Source organism: Equus asinus, chromosome 29 (genome assembly GCF_041296235.1).
Source record: "Equus asinus isolate D_3611 breed Donkey chromosome 29, EquAss-T2T_v2, whole genome shotgun sequence".
NCBI classification, from domain to species: Eukaryota; Metazoa; Chordata; class Mammalia; order Perissodactyla; family Equidae; genus Equus; species Equus asinus.
Window position 1 is genome coordinate 40,254,329 of NC_091818.1, and position 21,921 is coordinate 40,276,249.

At 52.6% G+C, this 21,921-nt stretch overlaps 1 protein-coding gene across 14 annotated transcripts in view; it reads right to left on the reverse strand.

Moving 5' to 3' along the window:
* Positions 1–21,921, reverse strand: part of PFKFB3 (6-phosphofructo-2-kinase/fructose-2,6-biphosphatase 3) — a 115,962-nt gene that overhangs the window by 51,580 nt on the left and 42,461 nt on the right. For 5 of the 14 annotated variants that reach the window (XR_011499246.1, XR_011499247.1, XR_011499245.1 and 2 more), the window contains exon 1: positions 7,662–8,128. The exons of 6 other annotated variants lie outside the window; for them this stretch is intronic. Coding sequence is in view for 5 of the 8 variants with exons in the window: in XM_044762361.2 (XP_044618296.1) it covers positions 7,662–7,737 (76 nt within the window). In the remaining 3 variants the exon portion in view is untranslated. Of the gene's footprint in view, positions 1–7,661; positions 8,164–21,921 lie in introns of those variants that run through there. 3 more of the 14 variants (XM_014841331.3, XM_014841332.3, XM_044762366.2) reach the window with 2 other exon arrangements.

Genomic DNA, 21,921 nt, shown 5'->3' on the forward strand with positions numbered 1-21,921 from the left:
TGAAGCGGCGCGTGGTGACGAGCAAATTCCTGTGCCCCACAACAAACTCTAAAGGATTCCACAGAAATTCCTGTTTCATTCCCACCTCGGAGGCCCTGGCATTTTACAATCCAGCGGGACTAGGGCCCCCTGGTGGCCAGAGCCCGGCCATCACACCTTGCAGCTCCATCTTGTTTTCAGGAAATGCGTGGTAGGGACCCACTCAACCCCAAATTCAAAAAGGCAGCCCTAAACCCAGCCAGGGAACTGGTGGCCAACCCCAGAGTGGAAAGCACCCCTCGGAGTGTAAGCAAGGGACTCCCAACACCAAGGAGGGTGAGGTTAACAATCGGGGAGGGCTTTCCAAATGCAATATGTAAATCGAGGTAGCAGGTAGCAACAGGAAACGGGCCCCCGGAGTCAAAATACAGAGAGAAGCCAAGCATCAATTTCCCACCCTCTACACAGTAGGTCTGAGCGGCCTTCTTAAAAAAATAACTTTTAGGGGGCCAGCCCCATGGCTGAATGGTTAAGTTCACGTGCTACGCTGGCAGTCTGGTGTTCTCGAGTTTGGATCCTGGGCACGGACCTGTGCACCACTCATCAAGCCGTGCGGGGTGGTGTCCCACATAGAAGAAGTAGAATGACTTACAACCAGGATATACAACTATGTACTGGGGCTTTGGGGAGGAAAAAAAAAGGAGGAAGATTGGCAACAGATGTTAGCTCAGGGCCAATCTTCCTCACCACACATGCACAAAAAACCCCACAACCACCTTTTAAAGAAGGCAATTGTAAAAAGTAAGAGTTTATTAAATGAAAGTAGGTCAGGGACCTAGAATGCTGGCTCCCCAGAAAGGGTGACAGATAAAGTCCTGTCCCTGAGACTCTCCTGCCCTTTCCTGCTCCTCCCTTTCCAAGTTTCGATGGATGCCAGAGCCCTGTGGAAGGGCTGGCAGGTCACTGGGCCTCCGAAGCTCCAGGTCACCACACCCCAAGCAGGGCCCTGGGAAGCTCCATGTTCCTCGTAATCTCAATAAGCAAAACGCCAGGGAGAGAGGCTTTCACTGGGTTTTCAAGAGAGCAGCCCAAAACTCTGTTCCGGACATTTAAGCCACTGTATTTCCCTGGCTGGCATCTTGCCCTGAGACTCTCAGGCAACTCTGGCATCCTAGTGACAAGGGTGCTCACTGGGAGCAACAGACCGGCCACCCGCTCCCAGCCAGGCAGCACTGCCCAGCTCTCCTCATCAGCCATGTGGCAGCGCGCCCAGCACCGGCCACACGGGTGCAGGCCAGGCTGCTCCGGCTGCACCCAGGCTAGGCAGACGGCAGACTCAGAGAGGGCTGTGCCTCTCTCGAAGCAGGTGAGGGCCCACGGGGGAGGAGAGAAGGCCACCAGGCCACCGACAGGCACAAGCTCAAAGGAAGACGCCTCCTCTTAAGCTGGACGCGCCAACATGGTCCCACACTTGGGCTGGTGACCAAACTAAGGTCCCACGCCCTTAGTGCTGGCCTAGGATCTGCCTCCTGGACCTGGAGGCTGGAGGCAGAGAGGAAGCCAGCACGACATACAGAGCTGTTCCTCCTTCCATCTTTGCACACCATCAGCCACCTTCTCCATGCAGAGAGAGGAAAAGGAAGACAGGCCAGCAGGAGGCCGGGAGACATTCCGGAGCCACAAAGCCCTTGGCTGGATTCCTCGGCTCCCAGTGGCCAGGAACAAACCAGTTCCTAGAAAACAGAGGAGCTGTCCTGCCCGGTGTGAGCGTGTGAGTGGAGCAAAGCAGTGCCCTGAGTCCCAAGGGGCAAGCAGAGAAAGGTGACGGCCTCCGGGAAAACCGCGGGGACACAAGACACACCCTGCTGCACACATTGTGGCAGCTGCAGGTGACAAAGGAGAAGACTGTTGAAGAGTCCTCCCGGGTTCCTGGAAACAATACTCCACTAATCCTTCTCCCAAGCCACTGGTTTTCCCCTCATCTCATCTGATGTCCCCACGGTGCCACTGCTCCCAAGGGCATCTGAACGTGCAGAGATGGACGGACACACGCTCTCTCTCAGATGCGCACAGGCATGGCACACTTGCGCTGGCCTCACGCCAAGGAAGCGCAGACAGGGGCTGACCGACTTATGCAATCAGGGATTCGTTCTATGATCCACTAGTCATCTGCACAAATTCCCTCCAGCAAGAGAGGCTCTGGGAGAGGAAAAAGTCATAAAGACACGGCAGAGTAAATCTCTTAAGCCAAAAACGCAGGTTGAATCTCAAACCGAAATAAACCATTGCTCCCTTATTTGGTAAAGCAAAAGCCACCCTCCCTAGTCCTGTGGCTTCTGGCAGAAGTTGAAGCAGCTGTAGGGGATACCGTCAGAGGTGGCTGCAGCCATCGCTCCGCCCAGGAGTCCTGGGTCCCCAGCAGAGCATGGAAGCCGCACCACATTTTGCCGAAAGTTTTGAGTCTTACTCTCCTTCGTCCTTCCCTCCTCTTTTTAAAACTCACAGCACATCCCAAGGGCTTTTGTGGTCCTATAAGCACCTGCCTCTGCCTCAGTTTCCCCTAGACCCTGAGTTTCTTCGTCTCTGTGGACCTTTTTGAAAAGGAGAGCCCCCTCCCACCTCTTGCACCATCTTCCCTGGAGCTCCGCCTTTTCCTCCTCTTCCCCAACAGCACAGGGATGAGGGGTGAGAAGTACAGAGTCGAACACAAGATGTTCCAGAAGGTACTTGCGTGTTTCATCTCATCTTATACAACTGTTTAATATTTTAACTTCTTTTTCACAAAAAGAAAAGTTTTTATGCTGAAACGTGATGTTGGCATAAATGTGTATAAGGGGATGCAGATGTTCACCATGTTTCGGGTATAAAGAAGCAACTACAGTTTGGGGGGGGGGCTCAGGCTAAAAGTGTCACCCGTGGTTAAGGCCATCGCTTGAGTAAGAGCTCATGGAAAGTCACCGAGGTCCGGGAGCTGACCCTCCACTCTCCAACGTCATTACAAGTACTCCCTCACTCAGCGGACACACGTGCCGGGTGCCCTGTGAGCACAGAGCACGTGAGCACGTGTGGACGCAATCACTGTATGAAAAGCTTCCAGTCTGGGGTCAGGGGCAGACAACATACAAGCAAAGAAACACACAAGATCATTTTGGAGCATGACAAATGCCACGATGACAGCAGAGCAGACGTCCGTATAGAGAGCGCTGGCCCTGGGGCTGCGGCTGGCTGTGGGGCTGGGCTTGAACTGGGTAGCTGGGTCAGCGTCCCCGGTAGCACCTAAGTTAGGACCTGACCGACCACCGCCAGCCACTCGGTTGGGCTGGTCCATAATGTGCTAGTTCCCTGCACATCCGTGGATCCAGGAAAGCAGAGGATGACCAGGAGCCCAGCTGGTGAGCGAGGCGAGCAGCAGCCTATGGTGAGCTGAGTAGCCAATCCTGGAAATGATCAGCTGGATGAGTCAGGGCCCTGGACACAGGCCACATTCTCGGGTTCCGATTCCAGCCCTACTCCCCGGATGAAGCTGCTAACTTCTCTGATCACGTGTAATTCACTCACACAGGCAGGCCCTCGACAGCCAGCCTCACCCCCGACACTGACACCCACAACTCAGGCTCAGAAAATAAAATAAACCGTTGGAAGGCACTTTGCTGTTGCTCCCGTAGCTCCTGCAAGCTTTCTTCTACCCAGAGGTGCCCCGCCATGGTGACCTCAAAAAGACGCCAAGTCATTGGTGCTCTTTTCTACCGCAGACAAGTTATGGATCAATGACGACTTCCAGGGGAACCAGTGGAAAGGGCTGTTTCAGACAGATGGTGAGTGGCATCTACACACAGGGTCAGGCCCCCGAACTGCCTGACGGGATTTCGATTGCCCTGACCTACCCCCACCAGGCCAGGCAAGCGGATGCAGCACAGAAAGACCTGCTGTGCCCTGCAGCTACATCAGCACCTCCAAGGGGCTCTCTGGGAAACAGGCTTCACGCGCTTGGCCCTGGGAGAATGGAATGCAAGCCCAGAAAGCGATGATGGACCCTTGACTGTCGTCCACTGGACACAAACCCTCTCCTGGGCCCACATCAGCCCAGGGTCTGCTTACTAGTTAATGTTAGGAATCAACATGGAAGTGAGCTTGCCCCAGGGGGCTGGGCCTGAGGACTTGCGGGATGGGGACAACTCAGCTAAGCGAAACCTCTTTGCAAAGCTCTGCTATAGAGTTTGATGCGTACTGTCCTCATTCCTTCCTTTGCATGCACATTTTAATTCATACTTTGCCCAAGAAATGGCCCTTCCAACCCGAGGTGGTCTCTGCCAGCAATAGGGAGGGGCTGGGCGTTTTACTGACTCATTTGACAATATGTGTGAAATGCCTCCTACCAGCGGCCGCCCGCCCAGGCAGTATCAGCCATGTGGCTTTCATCCTTCTAGACGCGGGGAAATGAAGACCCACAAGTGATGAGAGTAGTAAGGAACAGAACTGGGGCTCACCTAGGTCCTTCTCACCTGAAATCCTTCGAGGGCTCTTTCCTAAACTAGTGGTTCCCCACCAGCGGCTGGACCTAAGGAGCTTTTTAAAAATAGGATGCCCGGGGCACAGCTGCAGCAAGTCTAACTCGGCTTGGGGTACCAGTATGGATTTTTTTTTTTCAAAATCTCCCCCAAATGATTCTAAGGTGCAGCCAGGGTGGAGAATCACCATTATAAACTGTAGTGGCCGCCCAAGGATAAGGCAGGGATTTCTCTTGAACATCCCCCTCTTTTCCTTATTTAAGTTAGAATACCATCAGAGGGTTTAAGACTCTATTGAGATGAAAATCTTTCTATCCGTGGACAGGATGTAACCTACTTTATAGATGAAGAAGCTGAGGTTCTGAGTTGATCAATAACTCGCCCAAAGGAGCAGGGCCTCCCACGCAAAGGCTCTCGACTTTCAGCGATGACAAACAGAAAGGAGAGCCAGCTGCTGTCCGTCAATAATTTACTTCCTCATCGATGAAGCTGATTCACCGATTCAGGAAGTCTCCCCGAGTTACGGCCTGCATGTGAAGGAAGCTGCAGGTTTTGTAAGACGCATTTATCACAACGTGAGTGCAGCAATGGGGCACCCAATTGACATGCTTCGGAGGAAGGAACATCACCAAACGAATCCACCTGGGGCTTTCTGTTGTGGTCTTACCGTTCCTGGTATGTGGACAGTAAGATCCTTCACACCCTCATTTTGTTAATAAACCTCAGGGGCATCTGATGCAGACCCCCGATTAGGACTCCATTTAGAAAGACGGTAACAGGTTTTGGAATAAGAAAATCCATCCAATGTTCCAAGTGGCAGTAAAGGGGCAGGGGGAGAATCAGGAAAAAGGCTGAAAAAATAAATCCTCTTTTCTCTATTCCAATGAGAGCTAACGGTGACTACATAAACCAAGAACGAGACCACTACTCGAATAAGGGCATGTAATAAATATCCAGCTGCAGATATTTTTATAAGGCAGATGGTGTCAGAGCCGACAGCCCAGAGCCAGGCACAGGGATTCCAGGAGAGGGCGGAGACAAGCCTTAATCCATCAGCTTTAGCAAACCGTCCCCCCCACCCCCCCACCGCACCAAACTCTGAATGGTTCTGACAGGGATTTTTAAGCAAATCTCTCCTCTGCGTGTGAGACGTGCAGACTGATAGAGTCTAATGGATGGGTCTCCGAAGCCTGGAGGCAGGAAACATCGCTGCACACTTGTGTCCCTTGAAATTACACGGCTGAGCGAACGCCAGCCAATCTAATCTCAGCAGCCTCTGCACCGAGCCTCACGGTCATTGCTCCCAGATGCCACCCCGCCACCATGAACCTCAGGGGACTACCAAATGTGTGTGCGTGTGTACACACATACCTACAGATGCATTTATACAAATTTACACACAGAGGGAACCAACGTCTAGTTGTATGACCAATGACAGTTTACAAAGTGCTGCATAAATATCTTTTATTCAAAAGTCAAAAAGGGCGGGGTTGTTTCTGCAGCTCACGGTGGCCAAACCTCCCTCAGGATTTAAGGCGCTGCCATCCTCACGAGCAACAGGTTTTACAGAAACACACCCAGACCGTGGTCAGCCCCAGTTTAGCAAGCTGTTTAAGAGTCTATCCAAAAGGGTGGCGGAACAAGAAACAGACCTGAAAAAGCCTCTAGCCTTGGCCACCGTGCAAAGAAACCTAGAGCTCCTTAAGGTTTCTGCAGCCCCCAGAACCCGTGGGTCCTGCAGAAGCGACAGGCTGATGAAGGAGCAGCCCTCTGTGTCGGGAGCGCTTTGCCAGGTCCCGTCACCAGGATGACGTAGCAGCACCACAGGGCCAGAGCTCCCCACTCCCCAGGGCAGGTCTGGGGGGCGGGAGGTGGTGTTCAGACCTGGGCAAAGCCAGAGGCAGCGAGCAGTCCTGGTGGCCTCGGTGACCATTCCCTGAGGAACGTGGCAGCAGAGGCCAGCAGGCTGCCTCGTACTCAGGCACCAACGATGCCTAGAAGCCACCTTGAGGGTTTGCCCCTGGGGTCCTCCGTTTACTGTCAGGCAAGGTGACTGGGCCTCCAGAGAAACACCCATCACTCCTGCTAGACCCTATCCACCTGATGGGCGGGTAACCTGGAGAAGGTGCCACTTTCAAACCTTTTTTCTAAGAGGTGGCTCTCTCCGCAGCTAGGGACCCAGCCCAAGATAAACCTTTCCAAAGCGTTTATGGCCCGAGACAGGCGGGGAGGGGAACTGCCAGCAAATTCCGAGCACGGAGGAGTGTGTGCGTGCGTGTGAAACGCTGCCAAGTGTGCAGTCACCGACCCACAGACCCTTCCCAAACCGGGGGCAAAGGCTTGCTTTCCAAGCAGCTCTCTCGTGGCCCCCAGCACAGGAGCTGGAGGTGGGAGCGGGGAGAGGGAGGGAGGGAGAGAGGCGAAGGAATAGAATACAACGAAGGAAAGAGAGAAAGTGGAGAAAGAGAAGTAAAAAGAGAGAAGATAGAAATATAAAGAGAAGTAAAGGAGATTAGAAAGGAGGGGAAAGAAACAAGAGATGGAAATACATAGAAAGGCGGAGAGCGGGTGGAAATAGAGGAGAAGGAAGGAGGGAGGAGGGGAGAGAGACAGAAGAAGGGGTGGAGAGCCCCGAGGAGGTGCGGCACGTGCGAGCGGCCGCGTCCCTCGGCCGTTCCCGGCCCGGCAGGCGCCCAGGAGGGTGGCCCGGGCTGGCGACACGCGGGCGCCCCTTCCCAAGCGTCCTCGCAGCAAAGGCTTTCCGCAGCGCCTTGCGCTTCCCGCCGCCGGCGCTCCGGAGCGGAGACCCGGGGGAGGCGAGCGGAGCCCCGCGCTGCCGCCGGCCGGGCCACAGCGCCCCCGACGCCGGCCAGGGGAGGAGCAGCGCCCGCGCCCAGCCGCGCCGGAGCCCGCGCCGTCCCCGCCCCGCGCCACCGCCGACCCCTCTCCGCCGCGAGGGTGGCGGAACCCGGCGGCGCGCTGGGGAGGAGCAGGGGTCGTCCGGCCCCGGCCCGCGGGGACAGCGGTGGAGGGCGGCGCCCGGCTCCGCACGAGAGCGCCGGAGGAGGAGAGTTGGCACAAAAGCGCCCCGCCGGGGCCGGCCACACAATGGCCTCGCTCTCCACGCGGCGCGCTCTTCCCCTGCAACCCGGCCCCGCGCACATCTGCACTCACATCTGGGCAGGGAGGGACGGTGGTCGACGGGGATCCAGATCTTCTGCACCCGGCTCTGAGTCAGCTCCAAGGGCATCTTCACAGCCCAGCCTCGGCGGCTCTCCGCCCCTCGAGAAGAATTCAGACTTGGGGAGGAAAGCAGCGTGTCGACCCCCGAAACAAAGGGCAAGAGGGGGTGCGTACGCGGGAGCGCGGCCAGGGCGCTCTCCCTAGCGCTGCTTTTGGGAAACGTGCTTTGTGCTAAATCACGAACGCTCGCCCGGGGCGTGAAGCTGCACGCGCGCTGCGAGAGGGGCAGAAGGCTGGGGCTGCAGCCGCAGCTCCCGCAAGGCCGGGCTCGTCCACTCGGGAAGCCCCCGGGATGCTCGGAGCGCAGTGACAGCCGCGGTCCCCGTGCGCCAGCTAGAGTCTGCCGCCCTCTCCTCCCGCTGGCCTCCTCTCCAGCTCTGCTAGGATGCCCCGCGCTCCACCCGTGCTTTTAAGAGTCGCGGCGGCAGCGACGCACCCGCACACGTCAGCCTCGGGGCGGGGACGCATTCCTCGGGTTTCAGCCCCCTTGCACGTGGGGAGAGGGGGTGGGCAAGCCAGGAGATGGCCTGGGGGCGCCCCCTGCAGGCCGGCGACAGCAGCGCGCCCTACTCCTGCAGTCCTTCTCGTAACGCCCTAACCCGAGCCCTTGCCGAAGGTCTCTGAGCCAACTCTTATCATCCCCTAGAGACGACAGGCACAGCTTCCCAGAATAATCATCTCAACGGTGCTGGGAAGAAAGAAGCGGCGCCGTGCAGTGCGGTCCGCGGACGTCCGCAGCTGAATCACCTGGGATGCTGGTTAGAATGCCTCCTACAGACTCGACCTCTCTGGGAGTGGGACCCCGATACTCCACGTTCTTAACATGCGATCCGAGCCAGGCACAGTCAAGTTGAAGAACCGGGCTTAGGGTTAAAGGTTGGAGGGAGGTTAGGGGGGACGGGGAATGGGGGATCTCTGCTACCCTAGATGGCAGCCCGAGGGAGGATGCTGAGAGCGCCCGTGGTGCACAGCTCTCCGGGTCCCTCCTTGCAAGAGCTGCTCCCTAATAATTCTTGTGAGTCTGCCCCACCACGACCCCCACCACCCGCGGCGCGGTGGCTTCCTTTGTCCTTCGTCCTCACCCCGCCCACTTTCCTGAAGCCCTTAGAAACCTTGACTTGTGCTGAACATTGCTGCCCCAATACCCAGCCCCAAGAACTGGAACCCCGGCTCCAAGACCGGCCGCTGAGGGGCCTGGGGTGCTGGGCAAGAGGAGGGGGCGGGAAAGCCCCGGAGGCCGGACTGGAATGAAACGAGGCCGTTTACAATATTTTCAATATACCTTTCTCTCTCCGAGAAGAGTAAATAAAACTAAATCCTATTCTGACCCGCAATTCATTACCTGACTATAAACCCCGGAATAACTATTGGGAGGAGGCACCTTGATTATGAAAACCCCTAAAATTCATGACATTTATGGGGCACAGCCCTACTGCATCTCTTCCTTGCCGATTTTTGGTGTGTATGTATCCTTTCTGCCTCCCTGGTACTCGCAGTTTTGTGTCAGCTCGAGACATGTGACAATTATGTAGTCAAGCCAGTGCGTGCCCTGGGAAGATCTGGGGTGCTTTTAGCAGGGACTGCAGCCTGCACAGTGGCATTACATGGATGTGACTTGAGCACGCGATACATCAGCACGGAAGCGCTGCCCTGCCTTGCAGAGGTGCATCCCTCACGCTGAGGTTGTGCTGTGATTGGAAGGCAGAAGGCGGCGCTCCCTGAAACCAAGCTGCAACGGAGTAGTCTGCGCAGAGGCTGCCACACGTCGCTCACGTCCCGCATGGCTCCGCTGGGAGGGCGCCGGCTCCCTGGCTGCCGGCGCGGCTGCTCCCGCCCCGCCTGCCCGCCCCGCCCCACCCCGGCCAACCCCCCTCCCTACACCCCAGCCCGTCCAGAGGCTGGGAGCGCCCAGGTCGCCCACCAGGCTGGTGCTCCTACCCAGTCCCCTCGACCCCCACTCCAGGCACCCCGCCCCCGCCTCCTCCCCACTCCCTGCACCCCAGCCAGCCCAGGGGCTGGGAGCGCCCAGCATCGCCCAGCCGGCGGGCGTTCCCGATACCCCTCCCCCGCGCCCCGAACCCCACTCCGGGCAACCCGCCCAATCCGGGCATCCCCCCTTCCCCGCACCCCAGCCCACCCAGAGACCCGGAGCGCCAAGCGCCACCCACCAGGCAGGTACCCTCTGCCCCCGTGCCCCGCCCCCTCTTCGGGCACCCCTCCCGCCCCCGCCCTTCCCAGAGTCGCTGCTCTCCCTCGAACAGCTTTGCTGACTGTTTGGTTTCCGGAGCTCGGGCAGCTGTTCAGAAACCCGAGTGCATTGCATTGGGACTTGTTTTTCTGCAGTGGGAGCAAATGCCAGACGTGACACCCTATAACGCCCCAGGGAGAGTCCCACTCCACTCCTGAAATAAGAGCGGGCTAATCCCAAGAGAAAAACAGCAGCGGGCGAGCGCCCGCGCCACGTGGTTCGCTGGGGTCGGAGAGGGGGCCGGCTGTGCACCGGGGGGCGGCTGCACCCTTGCATGCTTGCCACTGCTTCTCCAGGAAGAACCAGGGTAGCAGCATGCCTGCTTGTTTTGCACCGGGTTTTTTTGCACACACAGGCAGGGCGAGCCTCGAAGCTTGCGGACAACTGTGGGGTTCAGCTGAGGGGGAGAAGGGTTCCACGCGAGCTGGGGCACCGCTTTCCTCTCCTGGCCTAGATAACGGCTCTGACCGGAGGCCAGCTCTGAGGACCCGAGGCAGCTGACGTTCCTCGGAGATCCCAGTAAGCACTCGCCCTCGCCACGCAGCCCCCGCACTTGCCAGCCCTGTGTCCTCAGGCGTCCATCGCTGCCCAGCAAGAACTAAGTTCTGCCTCATCACCTCCTGCACCTGAGGGCGGGGCGGAAGCTCACTTAATCCCTCTCTGCCTCTGATATCTAAATGCAAACGAACAGCTAGTGCGTGGGGGGACAAGGACAAATCCACACTTTAAAATAAAGGGGGAGGGCAGCCAGAATTGGTGTCCCGCTGGCAGCGCTGAAGAACACTAGAGTAGTGTCCTCATGGACGATGAAACCACTCCACTGCAGAACCGGGTATCAACAACCCACCTGCAACCGAGTTCCAGGAACGTCCTGGTTCAGGGTTGACTGTTGTAGACATCCTCCTAACTCTTTCCTAGTTCCGCTAGGGGCCCCATTTCACCCATCTAGGGCTCTTACCAAGCCCGCTGTCCCCAGTCTGGCCATCAGGAACACAGTCTTTCAGAAAAGGCTCCAGAGGATGTAAAAGTTTCTCCAACACAATAAGCTTTTGACAGAAAGCACGGCTCCAAGTACTGGAGGAGATTCTATGATACATGTCCTAGGGACTACTGAGGAACCTTCCAGACAGTCCAGGCATCCGCTTGTTTTGAGTGAGTAAAGGGAAGATTAGAGCGGTTAAGGAACTAGGTCAGAGGTCAAGGAACACAGCCAGTTAGGGAACTTTTTCCCCTACTTGACACAGCAGCTAACTCCCCAGTAGACTCGAACCCCAGGGTGCTGTGTGCAGTTCTGATGGAGGGGGAGACCACAGGGTGACTCAGACCTTCTCACCCAGAACAGCTGAGCGGTTTGGCAGAAAAGAGCAGAGAGAGAGACCTTCTTGTGCCCGGTGGAGGTGCTTGGAGAGAAGAAGTCTTGAGCTGGGTCTACTCAGAGAAAGGATGGAGGAAGTGGTTTCTCTCCATGGTCTTCTCTGTTCCCACTTCCCTCTCTAGCGGATGTCTCTAAACCCTGCTCCCTGGTACTGTAACAACAGCAAAAAGCAACCCCATTTCCATGATCCTGTGCCAGTTAGCCAGATTTAAACATTTCAACCATGCTCATCCCAGCAGGAGAATGAGAGGCAGAACAAGCCATGGCAGGCCCTGGGCAATCAGAAGTTGCTAATTAGACATCAAGTGTCGTCATGTGCTCCCGTGCACGATCTCATGTCTGAGAGAATGAAGTGAGACACTAAATGAAAGACTGAAATAAGCCCTTACCTCACCACCCATCCAAAGAGAGGGGAGAGGCGATTTTTTAAAAGTGAAATGTTTGTCACTCATACGTGAATGGAAACACAGACGTCCACACAATGCCACATCGATGGGCCGAGCGCCCAATTCAAAACCTGCACACGCAGGTTTAGAGCAGCTCCTTTCATTATCGCCAAAACACGGAAGCAGCCAAGAAGTCCTTCAGCAGACGGATGGATAAATAAACTGTGGTCCATCCAGACAATGGGATATTACTCGGCGCTAAAAAGAAATGAGCCATCAAGCCATGAAAAGATATGGGGAAACAAGTGCATATTACTAAGTGCAAGGAGCCAGTCTGAAATGGCTACATGCTGTATGATTCCAACTCTGTGACATTCGGGAAAAGACACAGCTTTGGAGATGGTAAAAAGATCAGTGGTTGCCAGGAGTTCGTGGGGAGGAAGGGATGAACAGGCGGAGGATTTTCAGGGCACTGAATCTACTCTGTACGATACTATAATGGTGGATACATGTCATCATACATTTGTCCAAACCCATAGACTGTTCAACACCAAGAGTGAGCCCCAAGGTCAGCTATGGACTCTGGGTGATGATGACGTGCCAGTGTGGGGTGAGGGATGTTGATAATGGGGGAGGCATGCATGTGTGGGGGCAGGGGAATATGGGAACTCTATATTTTCCTCTCAATTTTGCTGTGAACCAAAAGCTGCCCTAAAAACTAAAGATTATGAAAAAAATCATAATTTTCCTACGACTGTCACATACACTTTTCTCCAATCAACTGGACTTAGATGTCTCCTTCTCAGAATGTGAGGACAGGTCCTCCGTGGCCACAGCCTGGCTCTGGGTGAACAGATGCAACAAAAGTCCCACTGAACCTTCCAGCACGTCTCCATTTCCCTCTGCTCATGTTACTCCACTTCTGACAGGACTTTCCTTCTCTTTGGGCACACTCCTGAGGTGTGACCGTGCTCTTCAAACCACCCACTGGGGTCTCCTGTCCAGCATCACACCTGGCTACAGCTCTGATTAATGTTATCCTCCTTGTCAATCGCCTCATCCAATATCAAGACATATATTATTTGTGTTTAAAAGTATTATTTTATAACTTCAAAATATTTGTGGTTTTTAAAAATCAGACTTTCTGCAGTTAACTGTTAACCATTAACAGTACTGTACCAAGGTCGATTTCCCGGTTTTGGCATTTTACTACAGTCACACAAGATGTCACCATGAGAGGAAGCTGGCTGAAGGGTTCATGGGACCCGATGTACTATTTTGTAACTTCTTGTTTTTCAAAATAAACAGTAAAAAAACAAAAAACTTAAAATCAGCGATAGCTCAATTTGCTCAAATTCTGAAAGAAAATGCATAGATTGTGTAGATCCAGGCCTTTAGGGAGAAGGAAACTGGCAGAAAGGTGGTCAAGAACTCTGGCGATTTGCATGTGTTCCTAACACCTTTGCTTTTTGCAAACGACACACATATACAAACAGAATTTGCATGACTCCTGCACCGCTGGGAAAAGGGAATCACGCTCAAGCTGTGTTTTAATTTGGGGAGGATGATTGTATTTCTGGGCTTTGCATAGATCTTTGGGAGAATATCAGTGGGTCTGTAGTCTTCGTCACCAATTTGCATGCACAAAAAAAAGAAGAGAGACAATCACGCAGAGTTCAGTTGAGGATGGCAAGAGGGGAAAGAAGGCACAAAGATGCGTAACTACTTCAGAAGCTCACTGTCCATCTTCTTCCGGTACGTAGCATTCATTAGATGCTCACAAACAGAGCTGTGTGTCAGACACTGCGAGGAACAAGCTGCACTGGATCTCAGTGATCTTGGGTCCAGCCAGGGAAGAGACGTAAGTGACCAGATAGTTGTCATCGTGGTGTTCTGCCAAGCCTCACGCTGAGTTTTACAACTAAATAGCTCCCACGCCAAGAGCTTGTCATTTAAGACCACAGAGAAAATGTACAGAATGTATTAGAATAAAAGTTGGGAACTAAGAGAGAGGGGTTAGGTAGGGTAAGAGTATGCCAAATGCAGGCTAAGGGTAAATCCATACTGGGATGATAAGAAAAGTTTGCACATAATTGGGGGCAAATCAACTGGGAATTTCACATATCTCATTGTTCTTCGGTTTTTCTCTGCTGAGTCCAAGAGGACACATGGAACTAAAACTTGAGACCTCCCATTTCTCCACACATTCAACAAGGACTCAAGGCTCAAATATTAAATGACTTGCCTGTGATCACAGAAGCTACTAAGCCAAGGAAGAAAAAAAACAAGATCGTTGACTAGCGTGGTATTCTTTCAAGTTTCTCCCAATTAAATTACTTTCCAACCAGAATGCCGTTTCCTTCCCGAGAACAATGCCAAGAACACAATTTTCCCGCAGTTTCGATGACAATCTCTAAATTACTCAGTATTGGGTTATAATGTGGAAATATAAATAAGAATCATCTTAAGAAACTATTATGAAGATTAATAGCTAAAAACTTCAAACGACCCTACAATATAAAGTGCTACTGAATATATAAAAGCAGGGAGCCAGCCTCCCAAAGAGTCAGAGCCCTTCATGTTTTAGCATCATACCCGGAGAGCCTTCCACTGTTATGATGCAGAAAAGGCACCTGGTCGCTACTACAGTAGAGCCAGTTTAAAAAGGAATACCAGTTTTATGAAATGAGTCTCAATCAGCATTGAAAATGACAAAAAGATGTGCAGGAGGCCTTGGGCTTTTTATGTACTTCTCACAGGTTTTAAGATGTCCTAATTTAGTAGTGAAGGGGAAAAAAGAAAAGGAGAGATACTCCTATATCTCCAACATCATTCAGATTATTAGCTAAATCTCAAATTTCTATCACTAATAATACATTTTTACAGAACGGCAGTCTCACCAGGTTTTCATAGCGTGACATCTCCGTGTCCTGTGGGGCAGCACTGTCCCCGGGAGCTACAATCATAGCTTAAGTCTCTAGTAGTAAAAAGAAACAGGTGAAACTAATACCAGTAACATATTGTATTAACCTCACCTATCCAAAATATTGTCCTTTCAGCATGTTATGCTATGACAAATAATTGAGATGATTTACACTCCATTTTTTTATCCTACGTCTTCGATCACTCTTCCAGGTATCAGGAGGAAGGGAGGTCAGGGTAGAGGAAATAGGAATGAGGGCCCTGAAGTGGGGTCCTGAGTCAGAGGAAAGCTAGGGTGGGTGGAACAGAGAGGGCTGGAGGATGAGGAGGCGGGAGGGGCTGCATCACAGAGTGCCCTGCAGACCATCAGGAAGACTGGCTCCTCTCCTACGAAAGACAGGAAGCCGCCAAAGGGCTAAGAAGAATGAGCAACAGAGTGGACGACCCGCCAGGGCAGGGAGGGCCCTTCCTCATATTCACTGAAGTATCCACGCAAGGCGCCTGGAACAGAGCCGCCAGGCTGGTGGAAGGCACCCAGTGAACACTGGGGGACTGGATGAGAGTTTGTTTAGAGTGGCCTCTGGTGGCTGTGTTAAGAACAGATCATAATAGGCAGGCATGCCCTTGGGACCCTGAAATACCGTAAGGTCCAGAATCTCTGGTCTGGGTTTGTAAAGAAGAAGGATGAAGGACAGCTCCAGAGGCAGGGCCCCGCGTGGAGATGTCTTTCAAACGACTTGGCTCTCAATTTCTCTTCCATCCCTCCCCCAAATAGAGTTTATCCTTATGAAACTGAAAGAAACCTTTATTCTCGAAAATTCCTTTCAATGGCTTGAAAACAAAAGGTGGGGGTGGGGCAGAAAAAGAGCCAGATGCTCAAACCCACAACGGTGTTACTAAGCAGTCAGGGGCCCTCATATCCTGGAAAAAGCTACCATCTGCAATGAGAATAAATTAGTGGATAATTTATTGAGAAACTGATGGATCAGGCTGCCTTGACTGCGAGAGAAGCCGTTATGGTCACTCCCTTCTCCCTTCTCTGTTCCACCACACACAGCAGCTTCTCATTGCCATGCACCTTCTCTCATGGAGAGAATCACCATTTCCCTTCTCTGACAGAGAATCCCCTGGTAAGCTGACTGGAAGGTTCCTTTCTACCAGCAGTGTGAGCCTCCTAGAAATGTATCCAGTGGGCATCCTAGTTTATATACCATTCTCTTGTCAGTTGGGTTCGTGACTTGGTCTCCTTAACTTGATGATCTCTGGGTGCACTACCAAAATCCAGCCTCTACAGATGAAAATCGGAGGCCCAGACCCTGGGCCACAGGGACCCTACACAGTTAGGGCCAGCAGCCCAAGGAGGCATGGCAAGGGGCCAGCCAGTTTCCCCTCTGACACCCAGTCTTGCTTCTTTCCATTGTAAGCATGAAAATATGCCCTAGAACACTTGTGGCTTTGTTTCCTGCCAGAAAAGTTTCCCAACGACAATATTTTATAGACACAGACACAAAACAGAGAGTTGGAAGAAGACTCCAGAAGTGTAGTAAGACCCAGATAAACCGAGGTAATAGCTCTGGGTAGGCGCATGGTGGAGCAGGGAGAAACCACGGCAAATCCTGGTCCGTAAAGCCCCCAGATGTCTCCAGTCTAAGGGTCTCCTATGACCTTCATGACACTTCCTCCCAAATCACAGATGGAGAAGCAGCAGGAGCAGAAGACTGACCTTTGCCCTAGGAAAAGTACTACGTGACTTTGAGCAGGTGGAAAATTTTCAGAGAGCATCACTCGATAAATTGTGTATAGGTCTGTTCAAGGGGGTAAGTTAGACAATTCTGGCATTATTGTTTGGGCTGTTTCCTCATCAGTTAGAAGAACTACCACTCAGCCACCAGTCATGTGGATAAAGAGGCCAGACAGATGCCAGGGACAGAGTGTCACCCACTGGACAGCAAAGCCTGCTGGAGACTCAACAGCCCAGTGATCCTCCACCGCCCCATGGCAAGCTCACAACACAGCTCTTCACCAAATGCCCAGGTACTAGCTTGAGGAGGGGCACCGGGGCCAGCACCACGTGATACAGAAAGCTGGTCTTCAAATCTGCACCCAGCCACTTACCACTGCTGTCTGGGGAGTGTGTACACACACCTCCTCACGGGGCCCCCTTTCCCACCCATCCCCCAACACCAGTACTTTATGTAAACAGACAGTGGGTGTAGCAGCATTATTCACAAGAGCCAAAAGTCTAAGCGCCCATCAACAGATGAACGGATAAACAAAATGTGGTCTATCCATACAATGGAACATTATTCAGCCACGGAAAGGAATAAAGTTCTGATACACACTGTGACAATGGACAAAACTTCAAAACATGACTGTTATGGGCTGAACTGGATTCCCTCAAAATTCGTATGGTGAAACCCTAAACCCTAGTACCTTCGACTGTAACTATATTTGGACATAGCATCTTTAAAGAAGTAATTAAGTTAAAACCAGGTCCTTAGGGTGAACCCTAATCTTCTCTGACTGGTGTCTCTATGAGAAGAGGAGATCTGGACAAACAAGGAGACACTGTGGATTCTTGCACAGGGGGCAAAGGTCATGTGAGGACACAGCAAGAAGGCGGCCATCTGCAAGCCCAGGAGAGAGGCCTCAGGAGAAATGAAACCTGATCTCAGACTTGCAGCCTCCGGAACTGGGAGGAAATAAATTTGTTGTTGTTTAAGCTGCTGCGCGTCTGTGGTGTTTCGTTATGGCAGCCTGAGCAGACTAATGCCATTATGCTAAGTGAAAGAAACCAGACACAAAGGTCATCCACTGTATGAGTCCATTGTTATGAGATATCCAGGACAGGTAAATCCATGGAGACACAGAGCGGATTAGCGATCGCCAGGGCCTGAGCGAGGCAAAGATGGGGAGCGGCGGCTGAACGGGGAGGAGGTTTCCTTTTGTGGTGATGAAAATATTTTGGAGGCAAACAGAAGTGATTTACAATATCGTCAATGTACTAAAGGCCACTGAATCATGCCCTCTAAAATGGTTAACTTTATGTTCTGTGAATTTCACTTTAATTTTTAAAAAAGCAAACAAAAAAAGGATGAGGACAGACAGAAAGCTATCTTAAAATGAAGACATTCATCTGTTGCAATTAGGACAGAGCAGTTTACTAGACAAGGAGAAAGAGGGGCTAGAAAGAGTAGAAAGAAGCAAGTCCAAGAGACTTGAGATCATTGGGAAAGACATGGTCAGCCCAGACCTCTGCCTCCACAGCCGAGCTCTGGCATCCGTCCTCGGACTGCCAGTCTTCCCCAGTGGGGGTCCCTCAGCATCAGCAACATGAGGGCGGGGGAAGGAGGAGAGAGAGGAGTCTCAGGACTTTGAACAAAGCACTTCACATCAAGCGAGTTTGACCCGCTGTACCATAATGAGTTTGCTCAACGATCAATGGGGAGGATGCCTATAAAATAGGGGTTTTGTATAAAAAGTGCATAGCAGAGCACCTGGCATACAGTATGCGCAATATTTGGTAGCCAATAGCTCCATCCAAACCGAGTCTTCAGCTTTCTGCAGAATCCATCTCTCTCTGAAGTCTAAACCAGGAGGGGGCATCCAAGCTAGAAGAGGGTGGGTTTCCTGGATTTCTCCCCCTCCCCCACCTTTCCCATTCCACCCAACTCAGCTGGGCTCATGCAGTTGTAGAGGTCAAGAAGTCCCATAGTCTGCCATTTGCTTGCTGGAGACCCAGGGGAGCTGGTGGTATAATTTAGTCCAAGTCCAAAGGCCCGAGAATCCCAGGACCGATGGTTTGAGTCCATGTGAGTCCAAAAGCCTGAGAACCAGGAGCGCCAATGCGCAAGAGCAGAAGACAATGGAGATCCCAGCTCAAGCAGAGAGCACGAACTCCCTCTTCTTCTGCTTCTTTGTTTTAGTCAAGCCCTGAATGGATTGGATGATGCCTGCTCAAACTGGGGAGGAAGATGTTCTCTACTCAGTTCAAATGCTCATCTCTTCTGGAAATGCCCTCACGGACACACCCAGAAATAGTGCTTTACCAGCTATGTGAACATCCCTTGGCCCAGTCAGGTTGGCACACCAAATTTTTCGTCACACTTCCCCCTAGCCACTCTCCCCGTCTTCCTTCGCAGGAGAACCTCAGTTTTTAGCCCCCCAGCTAAGCGATCTTTCTCAGACTTGCAGGGGAGACATGGCCAAGTTGCTAAGGCGAGGCTGGAGAAGGTCCCCAGCTCCCAAGTGCTCCACTTGCCCTCTCCTGGGCATCTTCTCCTGCTACTGGAACAGCTTCTCAATGAGGAGCAGCATCGGTGAGGTGCTCCCAACAGTGAGCTCACCTTGCTCCTTCTGACTGTGTCCTTTGGCCCTTGGACGTCCCCTAGGCCATCTCCCCTCGAATCTAGAAACCCCTCCCTGACTGCCCTCCTGGGTAGCCTCAGCCTGGACTTGTGGCTTCAGGCTGTTTGTTCCATTATTAGACAGGGCCATTGGCCAGAAAGATATTTCTTACACTGAGCCAAACATATCCTCTACCTTCCCCCATTGGCTCTCAGTCTGTTCCTGGTTACATAATAAGCCTGTGCATTCCTCCAGCAACAGATGCTTGCCCTCGAACAGTTGTGGGCAGCTATCATGTTCCCATTAAGACATACAATCTTCCGGCTGAGAAGCCCACTCCTGGACTTCACAGCAGCGTAAACAGGGTCAGCACCTGGCGCGCAGCAAAGCCAACGAAAGAGTGAATTCGCCTCAAGATGTTCAAAGAATCGGGTTGTAGGGAGAAGTTCATGTTGAGCGACACTATAGACCTACGGTAAACACCAAAGTGAGTGAGGCATTCAAAATTACGACGAGAAAAAGCAATTCTATGGAAGCTATGGATGGTCGAGGATTCGATTCTCAGCTACTGAGAGCCAGACTTGTCTGAGCTGCAAAGTTTGTCCAGTGGGATTAGGGAGTATGGAAGGAACACTACAGGCTGGGGAAGGGGCCGAGCGCTGGGAGCTGGGAGCATGGACCCTAGTTCTGACCCCGTCTATGCCGCGTTGCAGGTCTTTCCTCACTGGACCCCAGTTCCCTCAACTGCCGAGGGTCTCTAGGCATCTCTTCCACTTCTCCAGTGACTGTTCCCAGTGAAATACAGGTAGAAACTTGACAGTAATTACAGACTAGAAGCAACTTAAAACAGGGACAGCTGTCCACCTTTGTCTCACCGGGAGCTTATCACAGTGTCAGGACATGGGAGGTGTTCAATCTATGCTTGATGAAGAATGCTTAGATTTGCAATGTCTCAACTAATCAACAAGTAATCTCGAGCAGGAACAAGCATGGCTCACATCGTGGGCTGGAAGCAGCCTCCAGAACTGCTCCAGGAACCACAGGGCTTGGAGGCAGACAGAGAGCCGCTCATTGTGGCCATCAGTGGGTTCATCTGTAAAATGAGGATAATAGTGGCCCCGTCTACCTGAAGAGGTGGCCATGAGGGTCAAATCAGATATGAAAAGAAGCGCTCTTGGAAACACTGTGAAGTACTCAACAAGCGTGTGAAGATCAGCATTTTTGAATCGCCCAGGCCCCCTCAAGGTGGGTGACGGACATGTCTGACCAGACTTCCTCCAGTCTTGACTGTGGTTTGGTCTCCATCCCTTGGTTTTCTCAACAGATCAGCTAAATCCCCCAACACACACACAAGGGGAAGGAGGAGCCCGAGTCAAAATAACTGAGGCTCCTGACTAAGGACTTGGGTGAGAACAGAAGCTGACCACCAGACAACCCTCTGCTGAGGACAGGAAGTACACGGTGGCGATGGCAGAGCGAGGCTGTGGTTGAGAAAGTGGGGAATGGGCGCTGTGTCGAAAGGCCGGCTGACGCCGTGTGCTGGGTGCAGCCCCACGGAGTGGCGCAACGCCAGGGTTGACACATCAGAATTGGCGCGCTTTCCCGTCTCTGTTCCCCCTCACGCTTCTTCCTTCTCCCAGTGGAAAACATTCTAAAAATAGAGCCAAATCAAGCCAAAAAAATTTTTAAATGCAGGTTTTGGAAAACAATGCTGAGTAGATGTTGGAAAACCTACCCCAGTCGGGCTGTGTGAACGCGTAGTGTTCAAGCGAGAGGACGGGTGGTCTGGAATGGCCTGTGGTGAGACCACACTGCAGAACTGTGCTCAGTTCTGGGTGACGCCTTTTAAGGGGAACGTTAACAAACTCACATGCCTCCAGAGAAAGGCCGTTGGGATGTTCGAACCATCTGGAAGCCATGCTCTGTGAGGAGTAGCCAAAGAACTAGATGCAGGTTAAGGAACAAAACTATGAGATACTGTGATAACCACGGACACATGCAGGAGGCGGTGATTGCACTGTGTTGCTCTCATGAGCAGAAACCAGACTGCTGGCTGGACGATACAACGGGGACACCACTGGCTGTCCCACAGCCCACGACCATGGGACCCAAAGATAGCGACGGCCTGCCCCATTAGGACTCCCAGCAGCGGCTGGATGCCCATCGGTCAAAACCTTTGTAGAGGGGTTCCCACAAGAGCTGGCCGTCAAACTAGCAGCCTCTGGCTGGGCCTGCCAATGGGGCATCCTGTGATTCTGCGGGGCCTGAGCTCCAGGCCTGGCTCACCAACTTGGTGATTTGGGGCAGGACACTTCTCTGCACTCCAAGTGCAGAACGATCTCGTGACAGCAGTCCTTCCCCCTGGTAAAGTCTTTGAGTCCAGAATTGCAGTATTAAGTGAATCTGGTATACGGCTGCTCACCTAGCTTTCGGTGGTACATCTGATCAACCTGGGTGGTCAAGGGGCCGCAGCCATAGATGGGGGGACATTCCTTTGATGAGCCCCTGGCAATGCAGCGGTGCTTGAGCCATCCCTGCTGGCCTCGCGACGTGAACTGTGCTACCAACTCTTTGCATTCATACCTCGGGACAGGCGGAGACAATCGTGGCACCTCTCAACCAAACCAAAGACTCTAGCTCGAAATGCCAGACTAGAAAGAAGTCCGACATCTACACCGGCATTGCCTCCCTAGGGATTACTGGAACCTCAGGGATCCACAAAAGCGTGATATGGGGTTCACATCCCAAGTAGAAATAGTTCTGCTTCGACTTCTAATTTTTAATCAATAAACAAAATCTTTAAATATGTTTCCTATGGCAGCCTTAGAGGTATGTCACTCTGAGCTCCCTTTAAGAAAGAACTTGCTGGGGCTGGCCCAGCAGCGTAGTGGTTAAGTTTGCACACTCTGCTTC